General features: G+C 51.7%; 2 protein-coding genes across 3 annotated transcripts in view; one reads left to right on the top strand and one right to left on the bottom strand.

The window, feature by feature from the left end:
- Nucleotides 1–27329, top strand: part of LOC133397656 (GRB2-associated-binding protein 1-like) — a 43665-nt gene that overhangs the window by 4957 nt on the left and 11379 nt on the right. The gene's annotated exons all lie outside the window — the stretch shown is intronic.
- On the bottom strand, nt 629–26505 carry trpc5a (transient receptor potential cation channel, subfamily C, member 5a). The gene is made up of 17 exons (XM_061668804.1): nt 26419–26505; nt 15797–15838; nt 15362–15715; nt 14020–14136; nt 13877–13939; nt 13655–13792; nt 13116–13322; nt 8911–9048; nt 8630–8828; nt 8219–8358; nt 7495–7695; nt 7025–7146; nt 4330–4525; nt 4050–4259; nt 3637–3678; nt 3086–3175; nt 629–2223 (listed from the first exon to the last, which is right to left on the bottom strand). The coding sequence occupies exons 2-17, from the start codon at nt 15827–15829 to the stop codon at nt 1255–1257; spliced, it is 3219 nt and encodes a 1072-aa protein (XP_061524788.1). The 5' UTR covers nt 15830–15838; nt 26419–26505; the 3' UTR covers nt 629–1254.

Genomic DNA, 27329 nt, shown 5'->3' with positions numbered 1-27329 from the left:
CTTCCGCAACCATTTCCGCTTTGTGAACGAAGAGGCTCCTTGATTTCTATCGTTCTCTTTTTACGCCATGGCACACTTTCCGAGAAAAGCTATTCCGCGTGTATGATGTGGCGTTATTGCCGAGTGAAACGCGATGCAGCCAAAAGCAAACAATGATGATTGGCTACCTCGCTGATGATCGAACGAGCTAACTAGCACATTTTTGCGAGCGCGTTCACCACTACGGTGATGGAGGAAGTCGGCGGAGGGTCACAAAGCGCGAGCCGCCTCATCGCTCTTGGGGAAAAACCAAGGCCTTCCTTTCAGACGAGACATCCATCCATTCTCCAGAGGGAAACGGTGTTGATTTAGTCAACGATGACAATGACAAAATGATTTCATGACGACAACGTGACGGTGAGGAGCTAAACAAGGCTCTTTGCTGACTAAATCATGACGCGACGACTCGTACCTATGGACACTTTAGTCTTCAATGAAGCGAACGTATGTTTTTGAGATGTTTTGGAAGCCGGAGCACCCGGAAAAAGCCCACGCGAGCTCGAGGAGAACATGCAAACTCCACAAAGGTCACCGGGAGCGAGGCTTGAACCCAGAACCTCTGGACTGCAAGCCAGACCTGCTCCCCACCATGTTTTTACGGAAAGCCAGCCCTCGCCAGACGTTTTGAGGATTAGCGGATGGCGAAGTCGCTGGCATGTTTTTTCCCCAACAACAAAATGGCGGCCACTCACAAAGGCTGGATTTACACGACATGGTACAAGCGACAGAATTGAGACTGTTTTGGCTTCCAAGTGGGACAATTCAGATGGGCGCCGAGGCGGCAGAAAGAGAGAAACAAAAAATGCACGGAATCCGATCGGAATCGGGCTTCTGTGATATCCAACGAAAGATTGGATCTAACGTCGCCAAAGTACACAAAAAACACCCGCCGTCAACAACGGCAAAAGAATAGATTAAATATGGTGTACATTAGAACTGTATAGAACATGGAATATGGTGTAAATATGTACTGTACATTTGAGGTGTGACATTGACGCTAGTGTAGGTGTGAACGTGCAAGTCAAGAAGTGTGCGCATGCGGATTGTTTCATGAGTTCAATATATGTAAACACAGTGATATAGGATGCGTGTCACCGGTAAATTAGAAAGAACTGGGCACTTCGACCCGCGGTGTAAATCCAGCCTCGGGTGTCGGACTTCATCCCTGCGCAACGTGTTGAAGCGACCAAAAAGTCGGGCCGGCTAAACGTGGTTCTATAGTTGCGTGCTGACCGAGTCCTCGATGACCTCGCAGCTGTCCTCGATGACATCGTCACAGGGTCCAACCCACCCGCCCATCATCATCACCACCCCGCCGCCACCCGCCGCCTCCACGCCACCGCCCTGGAAAAGGTCCTCGCTGGAGTCCAGGAGCCGTGCGCTGGACTCTGACATGTTGGACGTACAGTGCAGCGACTGGCAGGGACAAGGGGGAGGGGGGGGGAGCGTCAGGAGCGCGTCGCGTCCGTTTGTTCTCCGCGGCGAGAAGGAGGAGCTGTTGGCGTCCACCGAGAGGCCCGCCTCGTTCAGGCGGGTCTCGCTTTTGGTCACACGGCCCAGTCCCACGTCCGAGTGACCCCCCTGCGGGAGAAGCAGCCCGTCGGAGATGGTGTAGGAGGGCGGGGATTGGAGGGGCAGGGGTGAGCGTTTGGAGCGGGAGAAGAGGAAGGAGAGGCGCTTGAAGGAGTCGGTGTTGGCCGCCGGCGCCGACAGACGCTGCAGGCGGCTTTTGGTGCGAGCCAGCGAGGTGGAGAGCGAGGAGGAGAACGACGAAGACGAGGAGGAGGACGAGGGCAGGGCACTGGTGGCGGAAGGCGGGGCCGTTGCGGTCTTCAGCCCGTTGCTCTTTGGTTTCTCTTCCCCCTCCCCCCCCCGGCCCACGCCTTGCTCCTCCCCCGCCTCGCCCTCCTGCTCCACCTGGCTCAGCCCGGAAATGGAGCGCACCAAGGCGGAGACGCCGAGCGTGGGTGCCGGCCGGCTGTCGTCCACCTCCAGCGGCACGGTGAAGGTCACGCCCTTCGACCTCTGGACGGTGTCGCACGGCTCGCTGTCGTCCTCCGAGGCCACGCCCCCGTCGTCTCGCGCCATGTCGCTGGAGGAGGAGTAGTGTCGACGAGGAGGACGCCGGTTGCCCAGGAGATCCAGGACCTCGTAGCGGAAACTGGAGATGTCCTGCTTCAGCTCCTGGAACAACACACAAAATGACGTGCTGATGATGAAGAGCAGGAGCTTGAAATTGTGGACTGAGAAGTTGGAGAGTGAAGATCGCCGGTTTGAAAGAAGCCATCTATGTTGAGCTCGACAGAAGAGGAGGTTTACGCCATCACTTATCGTCCGCTTATTCATGTCCCACCAAACAAGTTAACAACTGGTTGGTATGCAAAACGGTGATTCGGGAACAACAACGCTGAGGGACACAATCACCACAGACAATTTGAATAGGGGGTACTCCGCACCGCGCCTCTTGGGTTAAAGGTGAAATGTCTTCACCAACCAAGAAGAATCCAGTCGGCACAATTCAATCTTTAAGGATTACCGTGACCTGGATGACTGAGAATCTACTCACGGCATTTGAGACATCAACATTTCAGTTTGTATTTTCAGGTATTTCATCTGGATCGGAAGATATTTCTATTTGAACCTGTGAGCAAAGGTATTGGGGCATTTGATTGACTTAAAGTTCAGTTACAGATGTAGGTTTTATTTGTAAAGACCACGAGTTAGAGGCATAACCACCACGACGTTATACGTCAGTGTTTCCGAACCTTTGAGACCAGGCCCATTTTTTTTTTTACATTTCAAAAATCTCACGGCATGCCACCAAACTAAAGATTTGTGGGAAAATCTACATATGTACTTAAATGATGATCTCATCTCTATTTACTCCGGGCCTGTGCAGTTGAAGCTAGCCTATTATTCTGGAATGAAATCTGATGATGATGATGATGATCTCTTGCAGCACACTAGTTGGGATTTACTGTTGTGTCAAAGTTGTTGCGTCAGATCAAGATGTATGGGGCGGTTGTCCAATATGTAAGGTGCCCACCTTAAAGTTCTCCTCCGTCAGGCCCTCGTCCGTCTTGGCGCTGCGGATCATGGCGGCAACGTACCTCTTCACCAGGTTCCGGATCACTTCCTGTTGGAAACGGTGGTTTAGTCTTCAATGACAGAAGCGCAACAGGGCGCCATGTGTGGTGTCACGTGTCCCATGAATGACTGTCATGTAAAACATCATGCCAGGATTTGGTACAACGTGGGAGGAACCTCAGCGAGAGAATCGCTGCTTGCCCGGCCGGCGTCCTCCCACAATGAACACCTGCGGTGGCCAAGCGGGACGCTGTGGCGAGCTGTCACTCTCCGCCTCTGCCAGAATGCGTCGCCACGCGCTCGTCGGGCTCCAGCCAAGGAGTCCTCGACAACATGGCTGGATTTCAAAGTAGCCGCTGCCAACGACAAAGTACCTCCGCTCGGAGCCGACGTGTGGGGTGACGGAACACACTCCCCGCGGGACGCCATCAAAGTGAACTTGACGCGATTCGATTTGGATTGTTGTTCTGTTTGTGGAAATATGGTTTGAATACACTCCGTGTTACAGACCTGGTAATGCTGGTTCTGTATCAGACTGTCGGCGTGACGCTCCTGCAGAGAGAGGATGAAAGAAAAGTCAAGAAATCAGGGACTGTTGTTTGTTACATTTACAGTTCTTGCCTGAGCGCAGTTATTCCATGCGTGCATTGATGGATTGGATTGGGAAAGCTAAGAATACAGTTGAAAACGCACATGCGTACAATCAGATCTCTGCAGTGCTCTGTGAACTTATGTGGGCTGCTTGGTTTATATAACTCTGCTGACTTCAGATGAAGAGAACATGCCTGTGTGTGTGGGGGGGGGGAGGGGGGGGCGGACTGTTAAACGTGTTCATTGGGACGTGTTTAACTCTCTCCTGGACAGACAGCTGGTGACCGACTGCTCCGACTCAATTTCTACAAAGGAGCCTCAGGTCCACTCACCGTGAACTCTCGCAGGTTCTCGCACTTGTGCGGGTCCTCCCCGGGCGGCTGGCCTCGGCCACACAACTTGTTGTGGAGCCACATGAGCAGGTACCAGATGGACTTGGGGCTGGGAACGATGTTGAAAGGAGGCGGAAGTGTTCCTCCCTCGTCAAAGTAGCTCATCCACAGCTTGGTGCGAGCGAACTTCCACTCGATGTCGGCGTGGTCCTGATGGGAGGCAACGTGCTGACCTGCATCATGTTGACTTTTAGGGTCTACGTGAATTGTTTGGACTCACAGCAATGAGCTGGTACGAGTTGTTCATCATGGCGATGAGCATGTTGAGGAGCACCACTAGCGAGATCACATTGTATGTCCCGAACATGGTGGCTCCCACGAACTCTGTAAACTCGTGACGAGCCTTCACGTTGGTGACGTAGAGGTTGAGCAGACCAAATATTGACCAGAAGAGCGACTGCAGAGTCTCAAAGAGCCTGCAGGTGGACAGACACAAAAGATTTTGGCACTGCAAGCTCCCAAATCCTCTCAAAATGTTGCGCTAGTGTCTTTCTCTTTGCAATTTGTAAATGTGTGTCTATATCTGTGTTATGTACTCCCGTAGCAGTGTTTAAAAATCTAGCTTCAGAATCTTTGACTCCAATAGATACAGACCTGGTGTCAGCACTCTTAAAAAAAAAAAAAAAAAAAAAAAAAAAAAAAAGTATCTTGGGAATTTCTGACTCCCAATTGGATCAGACCTCAAGGCACATGAGTTCAGACAGCATTGTAAACAGATTATGAGGGAATATGTGACCTCCAGCAAAAACATCAGGTCGTTAGGAAACGGAAAATGTGGATACAACGTACAACGCGGTATAAAAGATGTGTTGCCCTAGAAAAGAAAATTCTACCTTTTGATTCTGTGACAGAATGGTATCACGTACACAACTTTGGACTCCTGCGTTTGTTCTGAACTTTCCTGAGATTCCTGGGACTGAAGAGACTCTTACGATTCCAACACAAAAAGATTTAAGTCTGGGACAAGGTGTTGATCTTTGGGACGGAATTAGACTCTGGCCCTTCACTGTCAGATTTCGAGCCACATCGGTGCCTCGTCTCTGTCACTTCCGCTCGCCGCCTCCGCTTGGTGAGGACAGCGGAATGTTGAATCTTCGATGAAGCAACAATTGGTGGCGACGCTCGTCCTCGTCTTGGCGCAAGAGAGCGAGCGTTGGCCTGCGGGTGCTTATATTTGTGCCGCATACAATATTCAGCGGCGACATTTATTCTCATGGTGGCTCATGCCTGTGTGTGCGTGTGCGCGCCTTTGCAACCAGCAGGAGTGGAAATGAGGTGGGGAGTTGACTGGCCATGGAGGCAACAGCGCGTGACACCGCAACTTCGTCATTATCATGAAACGAGAGAGAAATGACGTGATGATGAAGAGTCAAGCGCCTCCTCAGTGTAGTGAGGAGGCGCTCCGTCGTTTAGCTCCCCCCCCCCTTTTTTTTCCTCTCTCTTTCCTGTCCTCATCGCGCACTAAAGCCGAGCCTGTTTCTGGTGGTCGTGGGTTCTGGCAGGTGTCGTCGCCATCTGTCAGTTATGGTGGAGGTGTTCTGGAGCCAGTTGTTTTCACGCCTCCTCATGCGCGACTCACGCAGACGCGTTGCATCGCAGTGTCAAACACTCCCAACACATTCCGGCAAGCGGTACGGCATGATGGGCAGATGAGACACGTGGGCGGTTGCGTACCTGAACACAACCAGTGCCAAATTCTCTCACACTTTGCACACTAAGCAATAATAAAATGGATGGTCTTTAAGGAAACGAGGGATCATGGGAGTTGTCTTTACCGAATCAGACACGGACGTTACGGTCTGTAGACCATTTCTATCCATCCGTCCCTTTTCTTCCACTTATCTGGCGTCGGGTCACTGGGGCAGCAGTTTAAGCAGGGAAGCCCAGACTTCCCAGTCACTTCGTCCCTGGGAGATCCCAAGGCCAAGACAGACCTAGAACACCTCACTAGGCAGGTGTCCAGGACTCATCCTAATCTGATGCCCAGGCCACCTCATCTGATTTCTCTCAATCTCGGATTACTGAGCTTCTCACCCTCTCTTTAAGGAAGAGCCCGGACAGCCTGCGGAGGAAACTTATTTCGGCCACTTGTGTCCGCAATCTTCTTCCTTGCGTCACGACCCACAGCTCGTGACCATAGGTGAGGGTAGGAACGGCGATCGATCGGTAAATCGAGAGCTTTTGTACATTTAGGCGCACCAGGGTACTATCGCTGACCTGACTTGAAAACGATGACAGAAACTTGTTTGGGGTTGAACTGTCAAATATTCCCCTTTGGATTTCCTTAAAGCAAAAATAATCATCAAGCACAAGACTGCCTGGTTGCAGGTTACGGAGTAGCCATTTCTAAAGGGACAGACTTGGAACCAAACCTCCATTATTGGGTTTTTGGAAGGCATTTTCTCACTGGTTAATCTGAGCAACAAAAAAGCGAGTTAATTAGCTAGCCACTTAATGATACAGCTATAACTTTTGCTATCCGGAAGTACATGTGACTTCCTGGTGAAACGCCCTTTAGTTTTCGAGCATCAGGGGATCAAGAGTCTTTGTCTCCACTAAGTTGGAGGCAGACGTTACATTGTCCTCTCTCTCTCGCTCTCTCACAGACACACGCACAGCAAATAACGCATGCATTGTCAACAAATAAATGTTGCCGCAGCCCTCTGGGGTGCCATCGTTGTCTTTGCCGCCTCCGTGGCAACCGGCGTGCTCATTGAGATTCGAAGAGGAATACCACCCGCAAGAGATCCACGGGATATTTGTTCCTCTTTTCCTATGACATCCTGGCCAAATGAGACAACTGTGACACGAGAGACTGAAGCTGGATGGGAGTACCAAAAACCCATTTCCATGCGAAGTTCAGCTGAGTGGCGCATTCAGGGACCTGCTCGGTTGTGTCACACATGACCACTTACGTTGAGAACGCGTTGTTCTGCCGTTCGCAGCGGATGCCCTTGCAGTTGTTGGGCTCCTCTGAGGCCGTGGTCTCATAGTAGAAGTACAGCTGGTTCAGGCCGTTGGCGAACGCCAGCAGCACCTGCGCAGGGGAAACGCCAAAGCTTTTACGAGTTGTCTGCGCACGTTCACCTTGACCGCAGAGTAAGGACGTTGCATAAAGATGCTACAAATGCACCGTTGCCTCACTGGTATTGATTTTAGGATTTTATGCAGCCTGATAGTCAGCATGAGAGTGGTGTAATAGGGAAGAAGCTACCTGAAGTGTTAGGGTTAATGAGTTGTGGATGTAATGAAATGGGCCTGTAATGTCCTCGAGCCTGATGAAGCGTAGAGCCCGCGCTCCGATCAGCCTCAAAAGGTGCAGAACATCGAGGCTCAGTGGCGTCGCCTGTTTGTTTTCGGGCCTGGAGAAGAGCTCTGTGGTTACCAGGCAGTAGATGAAGAGGAACTTGAGGATGTCCAGCAGCATCCTCCCCAGCGAGATCTGCAAGGGCCCGAGGTGCGAGTTGGCAGTGAAGAGCGAGATGAGTCTCAGCGAGCTGAAGATGTTGGCGATGGCGAACAGAGCCTCGGCTATTAGCGTCGGGTGCCACATCTCCCACTCCTCCCTGGGCCGAGACGAGTTGTACTGGGAGAAGAGTGGGAGAGTCAACAACGAGGAAATGCAGGCAGCTGAACGGCTCGATTTATTCATCGAAATGCATTTCCGCTTTTCTCTCTGTGACATGCGCATACTCACAGCCAACATCGAGGCACTCTAAAACAAGTATGCCTAGCTAGCGAGCTGACTGCATGTCGGAACGGCGCCAAATGACTGCTGATGCGAACGAAGGTCAAGTTATTATATAGCGGGGGAGGGTCGACTCTTGCCGAGGCCCAAGTGACATCACTGGGCGCCCCGTAAAAATCAAGGAAACTTAAATGATGGTAAACGGGTGAAGGCTACATCTCCACAAGTAGTAAGAAGTAGACAAAACGTGAACTATTATGCACCAGCTTCTGCTTCTCTGATAGCTGTGTATGCGCGCACGTGTGTGTTTGTAGACAGCGCATCAATTCCAAACATCATAGCAAATCACATACAGTAGTTTAATGATGCCGTCGAGCAGCGAGGGATCATGGGAACTGACCGCACATCTACGCGGCCTTACCTTAACGTAGGCCACTATCTTCAGTGAAATGGTGGCCAGGTAGAGGGAGTTCATGGCGAAGTCCATCAGGTTCCACCAGTCGTGGATGTACTCTGTGAACCCCCCGTCCCACATTTCCTTTATCTCTGCCCAGATGAATCCTAAAGAGCGCACACACACACACACACACATTGCTGGTGTGTTACTTCCACCCATCCGTTTTCTCTACTGGTGTTGGGCGAGAAGCAACCAATCATACGCACGTTAGCACCTAAGGCCAATTTAGTCTTCAATTAACCTAAGAAACATGATTTTTGGATCTGCCGTGTTTGTTCACTTCCAAAACTGGACGTGTTCCAAATATCTGTGGGGTACACGCAGGCAAACACGGTGTTGGAAGTATCCGACTGTGTGGACGAGGTGCGCGCCTACCCAGCACCCACGGCAGAATCATCCACTCCACGACGGTGGGCGGCGGCCCCTGCATGTGCAGGTTGGTGCGGGCGATGTGCTGCGAGGCCAGCAAGAGCAGGAAGAGGAAGGTCAGATAGGACGCCGTGTGACAGATGAACTTGATGAAGGGCTTCTTGATGAAGCGTCCCAGCGCGCCTTTGGGAGCCAGCAGGTAGATCTGCGCCAAGGAGAGAGCAGGAAGACAACAGATTTGGCGCGGCGCTCGTATCCCCGGAAACCGCGCTCACCCCCCCGCCTACCAATGAGAAGATGGGAAACAGGAGTCCGATGATGAAGCAGGTGACCAGCTTGACCACCCAGTGGCGCCGCCGCCAGCCCGGGAAGCCGTCGTACCACAGGGTGGCCAACAGCTGCTGGCAGTTTGGCTGCGCCACAAACTGCGGAGACAAAAGTCAGTGCTCGTGGAACGCTTTCATACGCGGGATCGCATCATCGCCACTCATGATTCAGTTACTGGTTTTGCCCGTTACATGTCAGAAAATAGACAAAAATGTTGATCGTTGTTTCTCCAAAATAAAAGCACCGCTTTGCAAATCTTTTTGGGATTCAACACAAAGATCATCAGTCTGCTTTCATGGAGGACGGCAGAAATCTGAGAATGTTTGCTGTGGAGAGGCTGAAATTCTGAGGTTGAAGTTAAATATTGTCTCCAAAGTCTACACGACTGATTATCAAAATAGTTTCATTCAATTAATTTGATAATCGATGATTATTTTTTGCACCTCTAGTTCAAATTCAAAAGTAGGCATCTTCTGAATTGAGTCAACCTTTTTTTTTTTTTTTTTGTTAATTTCTGGTTGCACGTTAAACGTAATTTTTATTGAAGGTACTATTGGTTAGTGTCGAAGCAATTCAGAGGCGGATTTGTAAAAAAAAATCTGTTTTATTGACGTCTTTCAAAGAGGTCTGAAATGTCATTTAATGGTAAAACCAGACAACTCCAAGAAAATAAATCCAAAACTAGCCCTAAAATTACACAGGTGAGTGTACTAGAAGTACAATTGCTTCAACCCCGAACCCGAACTTAAGTGAACGTAAATGAACCTTGCAAGGGAGAGCAAAGTCCGCTTGATTGCTGCGCTCCTCACGATGCTGTCGACCCAATCGATTGCGACCAACATCGGTCGGTGAAGGCTTCCTCGAAGATTCTGTTGACGCCATCGCTCATACCGATCTCGACGAATTAGTGACGGACCGTTTCACGCAATTGTCCCCGTCGAGCACAATCGAAGCTAGCGGTATTAGCAGCGAGGTGACGAGAAACAACGCGGGACGTACGTGACGGGTTTGCGATGGAGTTGATGCGTACAGACTCGTGATTGGCTTCGATGGAGGCGACGTAACTCCAACAAAACGCGCAAGCTGCTTGGCGGTTTCTCCAACGAAACTGTCATTTTTGCTGTGTTTTACGTTGTAGTTTTTGTAAGCGTGGCTCTATTGTGGTCTAAATGGCGCTTGACGGCTTTTGCGTTTTCACTTGTGCTTCCTTGGCTTTCCTTGGCCTTCTCTCTCAAGTGTCTCTCGCTAAGGCTCCGGTTTGGTTTCCTGTTGCTATGGCGACTGTATGCTAATGAGAGCGTTGGTCTCTTCGCTCTTGCTCGTTTCTTTTCCGCTACACGTGGCGTTCAGCGATGCCGGAGTTTGAAACAAAGTTGTGTACGGGGCTGCTATCGGCCAATCGGAGCGCGGGGTCACGCGAACGCCCCGGGAATGAGCTTACATTTGTACGCACGATTAGCAAGAAACCCGAGCTGCTGGCAGCCAACTTTCAAGTGACATTTAAAAAATAAAAGAAAGTCACTCTTGAGCACATACAGGGATGATTCAGAGGATGTGAGCATTCTCTGAATGTTCAGGCACATGAAACGCCTCTCGCTGTGAATATTCCCGGGAGCCGCTTCGCTGATGGCGAAAACAAAGCAGAGTGGATTCATTTGCCTTCCTTTGTAAAAATGTAATTCATCGACGCACCCAGCCGTCCTGCCGTGCGTGACTCCGGGGAGTCGTCTCGGCGAGGAAGTGAGCGGAGTCCGACTCCGCAGAGGCCTTTAGGTCAACTCTTAATGGAGAGTTTTGATGATCGGTCTTAACCTGCTGAGTGGAGCCTGGTCGAACTCCTCTGACATTTCTCGGGCGTGGTCAGCCCTTTAGGTCCTTACGAGGACCGATTATTCATAAGATCAATAGATGAAAATGAAGAAATCACTTTGAATGAACTAATTTGGGTGGAGAAAAAAACCGAGTCTTGACTCTCTCGATCATGAAATGGTTGGCGGGCCAGATGACATAATGGAGCGAGCCCTACTTCGCAACCGCTGGTGTAGTCGGAGCTTCTTTCCGGCTAATTGGATGGCCGAGCCATTTGACCTCCCAGACAAGCAATATGCTAACTGAGGCTATGTGGCGCTGGTTAATTCAATTAGGGCTGTTGTAATGGGCCTGTGCCACTTGACAAAGCAATATGCTAAGCCAAGGCTATGCTAACAGCAAATGTGAGCAGAGCTTTTTGCGCTGTTGGTTGCTTGCTCGCTTGTTTGGCCTACACACCGTTGACTTGATTGCTGTGAGTGCTGCACGTAAAGACGTAACATGTAAACATGCTGGGACCTTGTTTCATTATTGAACATGCACGTGTGTCGACACAAACGCACACGCACGCCTCATGAATACTTTAGTATTTAACTATCAAACGCTTAAAGACCAAAGTAGACATATTAAATGATTTAGTCACAAGCACACGCATGAAGGTTTGATGGTTAAATGGAGGTTAAACGCTGAATTGTGGGCGGGAAGCAAAACATACATTTGCATTGAAAAAGACAATTAAGCTTGTAATGATGTGTGTGTGTGTGTGTGTGTGGTGTGTGTGAAGCTGCCGCGTTGATCCACATGACCGCCTTAATTATTGAAGGTTAAATGCACAGCCCGTCAAAGCAGAGCAGGAATAATACATAAGGTACAACAGAATTGTTGTGTGTGGTGTGAGCGTGAGCCGTTTCGTTAGCATTCGTCCCACTGCAATTTTCCTATTGGACAAAGTTGTCCCCTTGCTGCGTGTCCTGTTGCCAATCAAATGCAGGGTTTTTCTTGCGTATAACATTTAGAGGGGGGGGGCCGCCTTCGCCGAATTGCTTTATCTCGTTAACCGACCGGCGTGGTTTTCACCGACGCCTGCGTGTGAGTGGTTGGTGAAGTTCGGGCCAGGAAATCGTTCCTTGAGCTTCAGGACGTTCTGGAGTTCTCGTCGGTGAAATAAGACAGCAAGCGCAGGTTAGCTCGTGTACCGCCAGCCGTTTTCAAAGCGGAGCAGACGTCATATGCGTTGACGACCGGGAGGATGCTGACGGGGATGCGACAACATGGGAACGGAGACGGCGACGCCGCGCCCACGCTTGCATTCAAAGTGTCGAGTATTTGAAACGTCCTCCGCATCGATTCGTAGAACGCGTCCAGGCGTATGCGAGACACAATCGCGGCGTTGCATAAAGCCGCGGGATGGCAGCACTTTAGTGCGACCTCTGTCACACGGAGCGAGGTGCCCGAAAACACACGCGCGCATGCAAATAAATAAACACCGAGGCGTTTAAATAAAAGCAGACAGCAGCAAGTAAAAGACGGTGAAAGCGACACGTGTAGCTGCGGGAAGGGCTTCGGAACGGGGACGTGGTGTAATATTCCATCCTGCGCACAAATCCAAGATTAGCCCACGCGACAGGGCGGAACGAGTGCAGCCGGAGCTAATGAGGCGTCTGTTTACCAACATCTGTCGTCGCCGTGGCGAGGGCACGAGACGTCCCGCCCGCGTCCGTCTCAACCTCAGCCTCCTCACGACAATGCTACGTGCCGCGCCGATTAGATGGGAATCCTTCTTAAGAACGCCAAGGCTGCCTCGTTGACCTGAGATTGCGTTCACGATGAGCAGAGAATGCAAATGTTTTTCTACTGATGACCGATTTCTTTTTCCCGTCACTTGAGCGCTTCATCACGCCCTTCACTGCCTGCGCTAACGTCGCCCGCCGTCCTCATCCCTCTGCTGCCATGGCGCCCGTCCGTTGAAGGAAGGCGGCGGCCTGACAAACGAAGGCATGCCTCGGGCGCCTTCTCGTCACGCTGTTAAATCTTCGCTCTCGCTCGCCTGATCCCCCCCCCAAGCTCTCCATTTTTCCCTTCCTCTTTCCGTCCCATTAAAGCTCTTTTTCTTGGTGTGGACGCACAGTGGCTGCAGCTTGTTATCTTACTCGGTCCTCTTCTTGCTACAGCAGCACGAAAGACATCCTTGTCTCTGGGCTGTTCTTGCTTGTGCCCTTCCCCATGTGTATATCAGTGATTCAAAACTACTGTGCCGTGGGAAAGGATCCAATTTCACTTAATTGCTCTGAAAACGATTATTTATTGACTCCAAATAATGTGTGAAGATCAGCAGTGTGAGTGAAGTTCGACGCACCTCTTTTTGGTGGTATTTGATGGCCAGTTTGAGCTTGGCCAGGTCGTGGCACTGTCGCGGGTCCAGCTCCTCGCTCTGGTCGTTGTCGCGGTGGTTCAGGATGGTCTCCAGCTCTCTGGAACTCCTAGCCTGGTCCAGAAGATCTTTGGCAAAACGTTTGCACTGCTGCGACAGCTCCTCGTACTCCTGACGGAACTCGTTCTCCACCTGCGGAGAAGATATCGTTGTTGACGTCGAAGTGTCCGCTAGTTCGGAGTTCCCCGACGTAATTTACATTCGAAAAATGTCTTGACACGTGACCAAAGGTAAACCTCACCAAAAGTACATGCAGTGGAACCTTGGTTTTCGTGATTAATCTGTTCCAAAAAGTCTGACGAAAACCAAATCTTGGGAAAACCAAAGAAATATTTCCCATAGGAAATAATGTAAATCCAGTTCATCTGTTACATACATTTGAGGCTAAATTGGCCCCATGAGATTTGTTGTTGTTGTTGTTGTTGTTGTGAAGCGTACCCTACGAGAGACAAAACAAAGCGGACCTTGCTGAGTTCTTTTAGTTCCCAGCCCAGTCTGAAGGCCGTCAGAATCGGATCCTCGCTGGACAGCGCGATGAGCGAGGGCGACGCCAAGGCCTTGTAGATGTTCAGTCGAGAGCGCGAGTGCCGCAGGCTGTCCACCTGTTGACCAAAAGAGGGTGTTGAACACAAGTAGTCGTTGGGCTTGGAAGGACGAAGAATTGTGTGCTTGCAACTTTCACACACCTCTGAACTGGAGACGCACTCCACGCAGTCGCATCGGATCTGGTGCGGCCTAGGAATGGTGACCTGCGAGAGTTCGAGAAGAGGCCCCGCTCCGTCAGTCAAAGGCAGCCGCCTGGCGTGCCGAGGGCGCCGGGTGCCCTTACCTTCCTCTGCACTAGCAGCTTGATGATCTCGTAGTTGTTGGTGTGAGCAGCGAGCATGATGGGAGTTATGTCGGGGGTGAACTCTGAAAACTGGCTGTCCATCATCAGCGAGGGAACCTGCGGAAGATAATCGACACCGGAGCGTACCGTCTGAATCGGGGGTCGCAGAAGGGAGCACGGCGAGCAGACTGGAGGATGAGGAGGGAGGGCACGCGTGGACTCTTTCATCTGGCCGAGGGAGCGCCAAGCCTCCGCTGGTGCTTCTCATCTTCTCGCTGCCCCGCTTCCTCCTGCGTCGTCCTTCTCCTCATCCCGTATTCGCCGCTTCCTTGCTGCGCCGCTCTCCTCGTCTAACCCTCCGCTTTCCATCAGCCCCCCCCCCCCCCCCTCCCCTCCTCAAATCCCCTTTTTCCTCATCTCATCTAGCACTTTTCTCTGGGTGTGATAACGGAGTGTGAAAGCAGCTGCCCCCGGTGGGCACCCAACGAACGCACGCACGCACGCATTCAGTCCCTTGACAGTAAAGTACAAACAGTTTGTTGCTGTTGCTCATGCTCGTCCCATTTCTGGCAAAAAATAGATGCACATTTGCATAAACATGCATGCGCACACTCACACACTTCTCACATGAAAGAAGCGAGCGAGAGCCTTCCCTCATCTGCGTGTCTCTTGTTCTTCTCGTTTCTTATTCCTCGCTCTCTCTGGCTTCCCTCAATCCGCCAGTGTCTCGTCTTCATCATCTGCTTCCTCTTTAATCTGTCTCTCCTCGTCTCATCAAAACCGTGCCCCCGACCGTCCTCATCATCTCCGTGGCTGCCGATCGCTTTGCTTGGAAAATATTGACTTACAATCGAGAGCGTTTGTTGGGACAGTCGAAAACGCTTCACGTAAAAAAGCTTCAACGTCACCTAATGTCAGAAAACGGCCAACAATCGTCACCAGCGTTTTTGTGGAGATCTCTACTAAGGCCCATTTCAACCTCGGAACGATGGTCCAGATATTTTTCATTATATGGACGTTAAGTGTTTTCCTCTCCGTAGAAAAGGTGTAACGTTGCTTAATGTCCCAAAACTGTCATCGATCGTGACCAAAACTGCATGTGGACGTCTCTCCTTATGCCCACTTCAACCTCTGAAAATATTCGAACAATTGCCCCAATATTTAGGATTTTATGGATGTTAAGCGTATGGCGTCATATATCTAGCAATGCGTAAGCATAAATGTTGATGACCATCGATCGCAGTTTTCTGACAAGAAGCGACGCGAAGCTTTTTTTCCCCACTTAGCGTTTTCGATCGTCCCCGTTTGTTGGCCGTTAATTTGAGCGAGGCGACGTCGGCACCTGTTTCTCGCCGCTGGGCCGCCGGTGCGACAGCAGCAGCTCCACTGCGCCCACCACCTCCTTCCTGATGGCGTAGAGCAGGGCGTCGCCCGTGTGAATGCCGTGGTCCAGCAGGAGCTCCATGATCTCCAGGTTCTCGTTCTCGATGGCGATGAGCAGCGCGCTGCGGCCCAGCGGGTCCAGACAGTTGACGTCCATGTTGTAGTAGACCTCCGCCTCGCGGAGCGCATGTTTGACGCCCGCGTAGTCGCCCTTCTCCACCGCCGTGAGGTAGCCGCGTTCCTCCGCCGACAACTCCACCTCGGCCCGCACGATCTGCAGCGGGATGCGGTCGCGGTACGGTGAGTACGTCGCCTTGAGAGAACCAAAAACAACGTCAGCGGAAGGGGCGTCGTCACGTTTGCGGCCATCGGCTGTCCGTGCGGTCATCCTCACCTTCTTGTAGTAGAGCTGAGTCATGGGATTCATTTGGACGCTCTGGCAGGGCGACACGACACCAGATTAGCGACGACGAGTGTCAGATCAGTGACTCGTCACGCTCTTCACGCAATAAACGCCGAGCGTAATGCTCGTGCACTTGACAAAATGCGAGCAGACACATTTGTAGAAAGTAAAGCGTAAGACTTCGTTCCGACCGCTGTGGTCGCCGCCTAAACAAGTCGATGCATTTTATAGTTCGGCGCAAATGGCGTGAGCTTCCCAAGGCTGCTGAAGTTAGCGCGCCAACAACTTTAGTACCCTTGGTTTTCTTTCATCCATTTTCTGCCACACCGCAATCGCAGTCCGAAAGTTCTCAACAGCGCAGATTCCCGGAAAATCTCAAATTCATTGTAAAAATGTATGTCGACGGCAACGCAGATCAACTCTGGTCTGGCCTGCGATCTGCTCGTTCTCCGGGAATGTCGTGCTCTGTCCGACTCAAGATCTTTGGGAACGCGGAAGGAATGCGGTTGCTTGTGGAACTGTCGTCGTGTGGAATTTGGAGGGAAATGTGCCCACGCATGATTATTCCCATTATTTCCAGTGTGCCTGCGGAATGAGAATGCGACTGGTTGAGTTTATAGCAGTGACATCACAGATGGGAGTTATGATGACACATTCTTTGATGTCTTTGCGCATCGTCTCCCCTCCTCCGTCTTCACCGCATGGCTCGGGCCAATTATCTGCCTCGGCTCCATCGCCCGCCGCCCTCTTCCCATCTTTCCTGCGCTTCATCAAACTTTCCCTCCGCCGTCGTCCAATCCGCACGCGGGCCGGGGAAAGAAGGCAACTCTGAGTGCCCCGCCCCTTTCTCGTTCATCATAATCTGGCATTCTCCTCGCGAGCCTCTCCTGCTTCCCTAACATTTCTCTCCTCTTGGCTTCAAAGCGGTGCCGAAATGCTCTTCGGTCCGCTGATTTTTAATCGAGTTCGGAATGTAGAGCGGCAAAGAGAGCGTATGTGGATGGGGACCCGTCCGTCGCGCCGCCAAAGCGTCCCGTCCTGTGCCGGCCTCGTCCCGCCGCGTGAGATGACAAATTGCACCCGAACGAGCGAATAAATCAAAACGACGTTGACGCGCCTCCTCTTCTTCTTGTCGACCTTTCTTTAATTGCGCCGCTTACTTACAAACAAACATCTTTACGAGCTGCGCCCACAGATTGAAATGGGAGAGCGAATCAAAAAGTATGCCGGCAGTTGACCCGAGCCTTTTATTGTGCAACACTCTAAATTTAGACGCGAAAGGCGTTTTGGGGAGACGAGGCCGCGAGCCGAACTGAAGCTATCGCAACCCGGCCGCCGCCGTCGATGCTCCTGGGGCAGCTTCCTCCCTGCTCGTTCGCTAATCCCTCCTCGCTACCCTTTTGTTGACGTTTTGCCCTTCGGTTGTCTTTCGGGGCTTAATCCCGCTTTGTCCTGAAGATCCCCGACCTCGGTTGCTCACTCTTTTCCATCCTCTCCCGTTCATCTTTGCCATCATCAACAAACAACCATTCACGCCTACGGGCAATTTAGAGTCTTCGATCAACCTACCGTGCATGTTTTTGGGATGTGGGAGACATGACATGACTTTTTCCCCATCGGAAAACAACCCTCCAAAGTGTCTCGTGGGGGAGGAAAAGTCATGCCATCGATGCACCTCTCCACTCACCTGGCCGACTTCCTTCCTTCACTCCCTTTGATTTAGTGGTCAGGAATGATGCGAAAGGGCTAAAATTGAATTTGGTGCGCTACGTCGGTCTTTCTAATTCCCATTCCCGTGTTTGAGAGTGAAGCATTATGTAGCTTCGCATACAAATGTGAGCGTAATGTTCCGATGCGATCTGCATCGTTGGGGTAAGAAAACACCAGCGCATGGTGGGAATTTGCCGAAATGGGATAAATGGGATTATTATGACATCTGCGGTGTTGCTGTGAGCGATGAGGTGGAAGTAAGTGACGCCCTCGCATTAAAAGTCACGTGTAAACGTGTTTGTGTGCGCGCGCCTGTCTCTCGCGGTACTTGGTCGCCATGGTAACAGCAGCGAGAGTCCCCGCGAGCTCTGGTAACGGCGGGTTAACGGTTAACGGGGCGGGCCCGTCACCGTGAGTGTGCGCGTGAAAAACGGCGGCTCGTCGCAGGAAGAAGCGAACCTCGCCGGGTCGCTACGAACCCGCGTCGCATCGCATCTTTCGGAATGCCCCTTTATGCAAATTACATGATGCAGTCGCATTCGTGTCCAAGCGCCTGCTTTGGAAAACGAACGTCACATGACCAAAAGGCGAAAGCTAACTTGGCAACGCACAACTCGCATTTTATCATCGTCAACCCGACGAGAAGCCAAAGAGCATCTTAAAGGGGCTCATCGCTTTCGGGGTTATGGCGCGCAGTCAACTCGTTTGCAACCTCGGCAGTGTGTTGAGTGTTGAATTTGTTCTGTTATTTTGTGATGGGATTGTTTCATATTGATCATAAGAGGTGTTTTCCATACCAATATTTACTCTAATTGTGACTTATTTGCTCCTTGCGTACAAAATGAACAATTTTCAATTCAACCCCAACAGCTAATTGGTCTTTCCGAGTCCGCCGCGCGTGTTTGGTTAATTAGCCTCGAAGAAGCAGATGTCGGGCGGCTTCTTTTGATCTGACACCGCTAAGTCGTTCCCAGGCGCGCGCAGGCGGCGACTTGTGTGTCGCGTTTGCCGTCGTCAAACGGCGGGGGAAGTCTTAAGAATGGATGAACACCAAACACCTCGGAATGTACAAAAAGGGAAGCGTGGCAAAATGTTCTTGAAGGGAGCGAGAGGTGGTCGGGGGACATTTACGAAGACGAGGGAAGTGAAGGCAGACAAGCGGCCAGATGGAGACCGTGCTCCTCCCCCTCACATGCTTTCAGAAGCGCGAGTACACGAGCCGCGACCTGGCTCCGGTCGCGCGCAGGAAGCGGAAATGAATATTCACGAGCGACGTCTGACAGCCGGCGGCCATAAATAAATAACACGGCGGCCCGGTCCACGTAGCCTTCCTGCGTCTTTGGTACGCCGCGAATATTCCGAATGCCGACTTTTCAAAAAGTACAAAACAACAGCCCGGGTCGGTCACGAAAGTCCCAGAAAGCCTTCGCCAAAAGTTTCTGTTTTTGCTCGGCTGAAATCAAATCATCTGTAAGCTATTTCCTGCTAAGGATAACGTTGCACGGTGGGTTTGACTTCATATTTGTGTTTTGGGATCGTAGTTTGAAAAAGGACATATTTGTGGTTCAAACGATTAATAGAAGCCTTGTTTTTTTTTTTTTCTATTGGAGGTCGTTTTGGCCCGATGATGTCAATATGAACAGGCCGCGATTACTTTTCAAACATGATCATGTGACGTCATCGGAGCCGCCCATCAGTCAGACGGATTCCTCGAGTCCTCCTCGGGGGCTGCGCGAGTCGCGTAGCATTTGCTAATGAGGCCGAGGGGGCGCGTCAGGTTTTTTTAGCGATCGGCTCTGACGCAAACGTCACCGCGCGCTAACATTTGATGTCTGACGACACCACTTGACCTTTTGTTCCCCTCCGGCGGGAAGAAATGTGAGCCGTCACGGCCGGAAAATGTATGTCCTCCTTCGACGCGACATCCGATCTAATTACGTTCTTGCTCCTGACTGCGAGCCACAACAAACCAGCAGCGCTGTCTTCTTGAACGCAGCTTGTTCCACTTTGCTGCGTCCAGCAGTGTCGGTTCTTCGTGTCTGCATTTTTTTCTCTCTCCATCTCGCGCGTGCGAGTCGTCAGGACTCGGCCCAACGTACGGAAGCTCTCCGAGCGCCAGCGAGAAAAGGAAAGTCACTCCGACGTGTTCAGGGGCCGTGATGTGATGTGCGGCGTGAGAAGTCGATGCGGTCCGATCGGGAATGCTCTTTTTTATTACCGCTAGACGGTAAAAATAGATTTTAGAAACGGCTACAGTTATGCAAGAGTGGCATTTTGCAGTTTGCTCCGTGTGGGGATGAAGACATTAGAAGCAGCAAGCGGTTCTCTGAAGGATCGATAAAGATAAACGATCAATAAATGAAGCGCTCTGACCGCAAAGGTAGAATCTCCTTTGACCGTGCAGTGGCCAACGATTGTATTGCGCACACATACGATGTACGTTTGAATATACAGCACGATCTCTGAGCGGGGTCACGGCTAAGCCGACCCCGACGAATCGTTGGCCGGTTGGCAACGACGTCCTCGCTATCGCTGAGCGCTCGTTAAAGACGGGAAGTGATGAGCGGCCTGTTGGTCAAAGCCTCAATTTTAAGCCCCAACCTTTTATCACAAAAGGTTTCATATGTTGGCTCTTTATTGCCGTTAAGCCGCAGAACGTTCTCTCATATTACCTGTGAGCATTAACTTTGCCATATTCAGGTCTTCGTCGTCTTTTTGTTTCGAGGTTCTTTCCACTTAGAAACTGCAGACGTGCGCCTTTGTTTTGAGTTTGTCGTGTCCGCTGACCTGCCAGGCGCGCGGAAGTTAAGATTGCGGGTTTAAATACGTTCCACTGTAAAGGCCTCAAACGCGACGTTCTACGGATACAGTCGTGATTTTCCCACGCGGGCCGAAATGAAATGCCAAAGCGCCGTGCAGCTCAGCTCGCCACGCTGAAAACAAACGAAGCTGCTCCAAACGACAAGGGCCTCGACGGCATTTGCGGCCGCTTCGCTTCACGACGATCTTATCCTCGAAGCGAGCTTTTACGCTCGTCTCCATGGCGACGCGTTCGCCGCAACGAGACGCGTCCGTGGAGCTCGACGGCTCCTCCGGTCCAGTCGTCGGTCTGCCTTCCGGCCTTTCCCGGGAGAGGAAAAATGGAACCATTGTCCTGTAATTGCTAGAAGCGTCCATAAAAAGGCGAAACGCCACGTAAATCACTCTTGTGTCCCTACGAGCTTGCAGCAAAAGACCAATAAAAAACATGCGATTGCTTCTGAAGGAGTCTAAAGTCGGCGGGGAAGGACAAGGTGAGAACTTTTCCAATAAGCGGCGGGGATGCCAAGCGCCCCGGGCACGGGGTATTCCCGACATCACGGGCATTCCGAAGTTGAAATCGTAGGGTCGAGGCGGCGACCAGAAAGGAAAGCGCCGCTGGATGAGCAGCCGGTGCGAGCCTTTGGCCTGCGAAGCCAACTGCGCCTTTGTTTCAATTGGATTAGAGGAAACGTTATTGATCCCTGAGGACCGAGGGAGGTGCGGTAATTGGATTCGAGGAGGGGATGGTCGGCGGGAGGAAAGAGTCGGAAGCGGTCAGACGGAATAGAAAATGATGAGCGGGCTTTTGTTTTTACATGCAACTTTTGGCCGCGGACGCGTACGTCCGCACGTCTCACGACGTCGGCTGCTCGTTTTCGAGCGCATTAGGAATGCAGATGACAAAAACCGCACTCGTGTAAGCGAAGCGCGCTGCGGACGGTGACGTCGTCTTGCCGGTAGATGGTAATTGATAGAACGAGGCAATTAAGCAAATGGGCTTTGACCGTCCTCGATGTGCAAGATGTCCTCGATGCTGGCGGCCCGCCAAGGGTCCCGTCGTGCAACGAGCCACCGCATTTTCCGCTGCTGTCCTTAATGAAGTGGCCAGCGAATTTGCAATTTAACCTCGAAGCCGATCGTTTGCGCTCCGATGAAGTTTGCGTCGCGGTACGTCGTGTGCAAAGAGCCGCTAAACGGCGAGAACCAATGCAGGCTGCGGATGTGCGGGACGGCGAGCGGGGAGAGCGGGACGGACGCAGGACAGGTCAGGTGGGTCACGGAAACACACACACGCCGGCCGAATATGTTGGCCAACGCTAGCGGTCGATGAGCACACGGCGGACCTTCGCTTAGCAACGCCGTTCAGTGGGCAAGCCGACCGTCCGAGTGAAGGTTTTTCGACATCGGTCGATATCTCACGACGACAGTTTGGACGAGCTGGACGACCGCCAACTGCGCGCAGAAAACGCTGACATTTACAAAGCCCAAGTGCAAATACGTCTTCTGCGACTATCTACTGTGTCAGCCTCCGTTCGGGTTAGTGAAATGAAGTTACATGCTGTTCGGAATGTCGCTGAAAACATCAGAGGTTATTCGAAAAGGGCCTTTAGCTCATAATGACAGAGACGCGTGCAACATGTTCAATATGATTATGAAGAGAGACTATACATGATGAAAATGACGTGAAGGCGACAGATTTTAAGAAACTTATTCTACTGGTGTGTGTGTGTGTGTGTGTGCACATGTTAAAAAACCACTTATAAGACTTTCACTAGTCTACATTTTTATGATGATGGAGTGATTTTGATGATGGCACCAAAGGCAATTCATCCGTGCAGTTTCCTACCACGGTGCGAAAATAAAAAAGAACCCGTGAAAAGCCGAGGCCATCCCCTGACCTCGGCCCAAATCCAAACGGCGGTCGCGGATCCCGACGGGGTGAGCGGCGCGCACCGGCCGCAAAATAGCCCGAAGCTCGGCCGGAACGACACGTTTGACTTTGCGAAGATTTCCTTCGATCCGTGCGACGACTCCCGGCGCGGGCCCGATGAAGCCGAGCGTCTTTCCGGCGCTTTTGCTGATCTGCGGCAGGGCGACTTTTTTTGCGAGATCCCGCCGCCGCCGCCACTCCGCCTTGTAAACTTAACGAGCTCACCGTGGTCCTCGACGCTACCCTCTCACTTCACACCTGGCGCGTTCGCAGACGGGAGCTAATGGCCAAAAAATGTTTGCCGCTTTTCATTTCCCCCGCTCGTGTTCCAAATGGGACTTGCCCGACTTAATATCAGAGATCACCATCACCGTACAGAAATCGTCGGTGCTGTGAGAAAAAGGCAAAGCAACAGCACGCAACTGTGCCACGTACCTTATCTGGAGCCTTTCACAATGAATATTTCTCTCATAACGTGACAAAAATCTAAATCAAAAAAACATCATGACCTGTTCTGCTCGTCAAAGTCTGCTCAAACAGGTTTTGCTCTGCCCACCCGAAATGCTCGCTGAAATCTTCAAAAGGAGACGGTTTCGCGACAGGGGGCGGCGCTACGGATTCCGAAGGCCCTGAGCAGATTAGCTTGACGTGGCAACACGAAGAGGCGGAAATCTGGCTGGACATTTCAAAAATCGAACATGGGAGTTGTGTCGTCAAGAGAAATGAAATGAAGAGAATGTGGGCAATAGAGGAATGTAGTCGAGGTCGTAAGTGCCGGTCGGCGCTTGTGATGTCCGCGCCGGCGAGGAGAACGTCTTCAGGTACGTTCGTTACATCTGCGCCGTAACCAACGAACGCAATCGCACCGGAGCTGCGGGAACGGCAACAACGGACGCGAGCTCACAGCCGTGCTAGCGGTCGGCGGATTGTCGGCCGGAGTTCAGCGTGTATTTACTGAAGTCGAGCATCTGCTTGAATGAGTTGATGTCATTTCAAGCCTTGTTTAACAAACATGAGCGGAAACCGAAAAGTGATGAAACTTTAAAGGCAGAGCGCAATTTGGCTGTCTCGGGGGCTTTATTTCTTACGAGGTCGAACCCAGTCGGGCCCGTCGGAAGCAAAAAGTGCTGCCGAGGAGGGAAGCCTTCTTAGTCCACCAGTCGATGATGAAATGAGCTTGTTTTTTTTGGTCCCTGGTGCCCTTGAGGCTAACGCTCTCATTGATCCCTCTTGAGGAAACGGCAGCACGCCGGCCGCCATAAAGCGTGATATGCGGCCAGCCGCCCCTGCGGGATCGTACGTTATTTTAACGACGTGCAACCTGCTGCTTTGTATGGACTTGAAAAACTTTGTGTACCCGCTTCTCCTTTTTCCGGTCGAGGCAGCTCATTGCGATGCCGTCTGAATGAGTTTTTACGGTTTCCTGATGTAACTCGCGTTCATCTCTCTTCGGAGACGTGACGCGCTTCTGTTCTGCGTGAGTCGACTCGCTGCGGTGGTCAAAGGTCGCTTATCGCGCTCACACGCGTCTAGACCCGATTCTGCGATCGTCCTCGTGGAGTCGGTGCGCGGCGAGCGTGACGTCACCGCTCGATTGCAGAAGTCCGTTAGCCGTGAGACTGAGGAAGTTCCGCGCAAGCCAAAAAGCCATAAAAACGCCCATAAAGCTCCGTGCGAAAAAACCTAATTGGCGTCGCCGGCGGGGTCGAAACCTTCGGGTCACGGTTGGCGTATCGAAGCGAGAAAAGCTCTCCTGGTTCTTCTCGCCGCTTAATGATGCTCACTGGCATCCTGATGTCCACCGTCTTTCCTGCTTGAAAATTGAATTAGCTAATGCTTCCCGACAGTCGACGCAGAAGGGAAGTCAAATTGGAACGAGGAGGCGGTGGCGCGATTAAAGTAGCTTAACCTCCACCTGAACCCGTTCGGTATCGGCACGGCTGCGGCGACCTCGCCGGGCCTGAGCCGCTCGCGCCGCGCGGGGGGAGATTGCAAAAGCGAGGGAGCAGGAGATGAAAGAACGAAGGTGAGGAAGGTGACGACGGCCAGACGATATCGGGTGCAGAAGCGAGGGAAACGAGGTCAGGCCGCGGAGAAAAGTGAGCGAGGAGACGTCGCAAGAAATCGAGGCAAAATGCAAAATGAAGGCAAGGCGGCTGCGCGAGAAGCAGAAGCAGAAGCAGCGCAGCGGGAGACGAGAGGGAAACGTGGACAAAGCCATCGTCTCTCTGCTCTCCGTCTATCTGAAAATACGCCAAGTGGAGGAGGAAGAAAGTGAGCGAGAGAGGACAGAAAGGAGGAGAGAGCCTTGAAAACGAGTCCTCGCCCACCGGGGTCAGAGACCGGCGCGATCGCACGCCGGAAAAAAGCAAACAAAGCGCATTTGGAACTTTCTGCCGAGCTGCCGCGAGCCAACTTCCCTTCAAAACGAAACCATTTTCAAAAACAAGCCACGTGGATTTCGTACAGTGGCCGCGCGCACGTGTCCGAGCACGCAAGTGGGCCGTACGTACGCCAGCAGGCCGCGCTCGAAAGGTTTCTGTACGACCTACAGAAACCTTTTGGAGCGAAACGGAAAAGTACGAGATTTCATGTCGTCATGCGTTAGTCCAGATCGTTAGCAGGGTCCAAATGGTCTTCAACATTGCACATGAGTCTTTTGAAATTGGGATCGATAAGAAAATCTTATCGCTCAAAGGAATCGGGTTTTCCAAAAGCAAGGCCCGGACGCCGTCCGTAACTCGGGCCGCAAGCCGCCGGCATCCGAACAACAAACGGCCGTCGCTTTGTCGCTCGGATGTGACGTCGGCTGGCCCTCGTCTGTGATTCTACGACATTCGACAACGTTTTGAACAGAGAGAAGATGTCATTGCTGTAAATGGACTATTATTGCTCCATTTTGTGCAGGCATTGTTCCTACGTTGCAGAGCTTAGTTTTATTTTACGTCAGGCTCCCTGTGGGGCAGCTAAGGGGTCCTCATAAAGCTGATGTTTTCGTTTGCACGGTTATTATTGTATGATTGTTTTCTGCTCTCGGGAGACCAGCGGCCGCGCTCCACCCTCTGCTCGGTAAAATGCGTCATTTCCGCCACGTTGTTTTCGGTGCGCCGCAACATAGAAAAGATGAAATCCGGCAGAATGCGGCAAGATGCCAGAGGAGCTGACGGGCTTCATCGGCATTGTGTCATCTCGAGTAGGGAGTTTTTTCCTTTAATAAAAAAAAATCAAGAAATATTGCATTGGGTAATCCGTCGTTTATCGCGGGGTTTAGGCCTGGACACCCCCACGATAGGTGAAATTTGTGAAGTAGGGACCACACATTCTTGAGATTATTGATAAACCTCCTGAGACTCTTTTTAATCTCGCCCACACTCCTGTTAACCTCCACCATACTCGTGTCAATGCTTTTTATACTCTTAAACATATTTAAAGCTTTCAAACATACAGTCATGCACAGCACTACTGTACACCATGTACATTTTCTTCATTGTAATATGTTGAAATGAATTTTTCAGTTTATTGACAGTTTAGCTTTAGGCGAGGAAGTGTACACTCAAAATCCGCAATCTGTGAACCGCCATAAAAACGCTTGATCCTTAGCAGCTCCGAAGCAAATTGTGCTGATGGTGCGCAAAGGGTCTTCAGAAGTCTTACATTTGACTTCCTAAAATCCTTTGAGCATAATTACGCATTTGTCCACATGTGCAAGCTCGTGTGTGTGTGTGTGGGGGGGGGGGGGGGGGGGGCTGTTTCGTGCGCATGAGGGCTGACTCAGGGTTTCGTGGTTCTGCAGCCCCCATCCATCATCTCCGTGCATGTGCACACGCGCGCGGATGTAAACTGCAGTGGCGCACCAGGCTGCTTCACCGCCATCTCGCGCGCAAAGCCCACTACGGAGGAGACCCGCACAGACTCTGCAGCCCCCGCCCCACCCCGCCGGCCCCGGTATTACTCAATAGAGCGGAGGCGTGGAGGTGGTGCGTGAACCTCCCGCCTCTGCAACCGAGCACGCACCGAACCCAAACATTTCCTCACATGCACGAGGGTTGTTGCCGGGGGGGGCGAGAAAAAACCGCAAACACCATCAGGCTGCTTCCGTCGGCTGCATGCGGACTGTTAATGAATCGATGATGGATGCTGACTGATGCGCGCAGAAGAATAAGTGTCTTACCTGTTTGCGGGAGGGATGAAAAGCCTCCAAATGAGTCCCGTGTGCGTCTGTCCTCCTGGCGTCCTCCTCCTCCCCGCCCTCCCTCTACCTCTCGCTTTCCGCGGGATCAGCTCGTCCGGGCCGCGCCGCCTGCGCTGGGACGGAGCGGTGCTCGGTGCTGGCGACTCGGCCGCGGCTGTCGCTCGGCGCGTGCCATCCTTTCTGCGCGGGGAGCGTCCGTGCGCGCATGCGTGTGTGTCGGGAAGCGGCGGCGACAGGTGATGACGGAACGTTCCCGGTATTCCAAAGCGAACGTCTGGGCTGCTGACGATGGCGCTGATGATGCTGCGCCTCGTGGCGATGCTGCTGTGTGCAAGACCGCGGCAACCGGGAGGGTGCTGCCTATCACCCCCTCCCGTTGCCTTAACGCGCACACTCACGCGCACACGCGCTCAACGCGAGCATTGCTTACGTCCTTAACTGTCCAATTCTTAATGTTGATTGGGATTTGTAGGATATCATCTCATATTCACAAATGCAGTCCAACCTCTGCACGCAAGCAAACGTGCTTTGTTCCCAAACATTTGGTGATTTTTCTCCATTCAGATTCACGGGAGCAGAAGTTGTGTTGACCTTGTTTTTATGCGTTTACCTCAAATGAATATCAATGTTTTCAGGACCAAAGATTTTTCACACGGCTTTTTTCGTCTCTCCACACTAACTGTTCAACTTTGTTTGATTTGAGCCACATCAGCTGCCTTCATCGCCTCTTTGTTTTTAAGAAATGTGTTTTTATACTCATGGCTAATTTAGAGAGACACACAAAATTCAGTATGTGAGAAAGAAGGTCTTCGTGCACGGGGTTGTTTGTGTCCAAAACAAGAGTTTTAGTGCTTGCTTAGCTGTTACTATGGAAAGCACATTTCAGCAAA

The sequence above is a fragment of the Phycodurus eques genome, chromosome 23 (genome assembly GCF_024500275.1).
Source record: "Phycodurus eques isolate BA_2022a chromosome 23, UOR_Pequ_1.1, whole genome shotgun sequence".
NCBI classification, from domain to species: Eukaryota; Metazoa; Chordata; class Actinopteri; order Syngnathiformes; family Syngnathidae; genus Phycodurus; species Phycodurus eques.
The sequence above is the reverse complement of the archived record's forward strand: the minus strand, read 5'-3'. Positions and strand labels throughout refer to the sequence as shown.

Coding starts and splice junctions, on each gene's coding strand:
- trpc5a (XM_061668804.1), bottom strand. CDS start 15,829: ATGAATCCCATGACTCAGCTCTACTACAAGAAG. Junction 4,526..7,024: donor CAGAACAACGCGTTCTCAAC/GTAAGTGGTCAT, acceptor GTCCACCTGCAG/GCTCTTTGAGACTCTGCAGT. Junction 2,224..3,085: donor TGACGGAGGAGAACTTTAAG/GTGGGCACCTTA, acceptor GTGTTGTTCCAG/GAGCTGAAGCAGGACATCTC.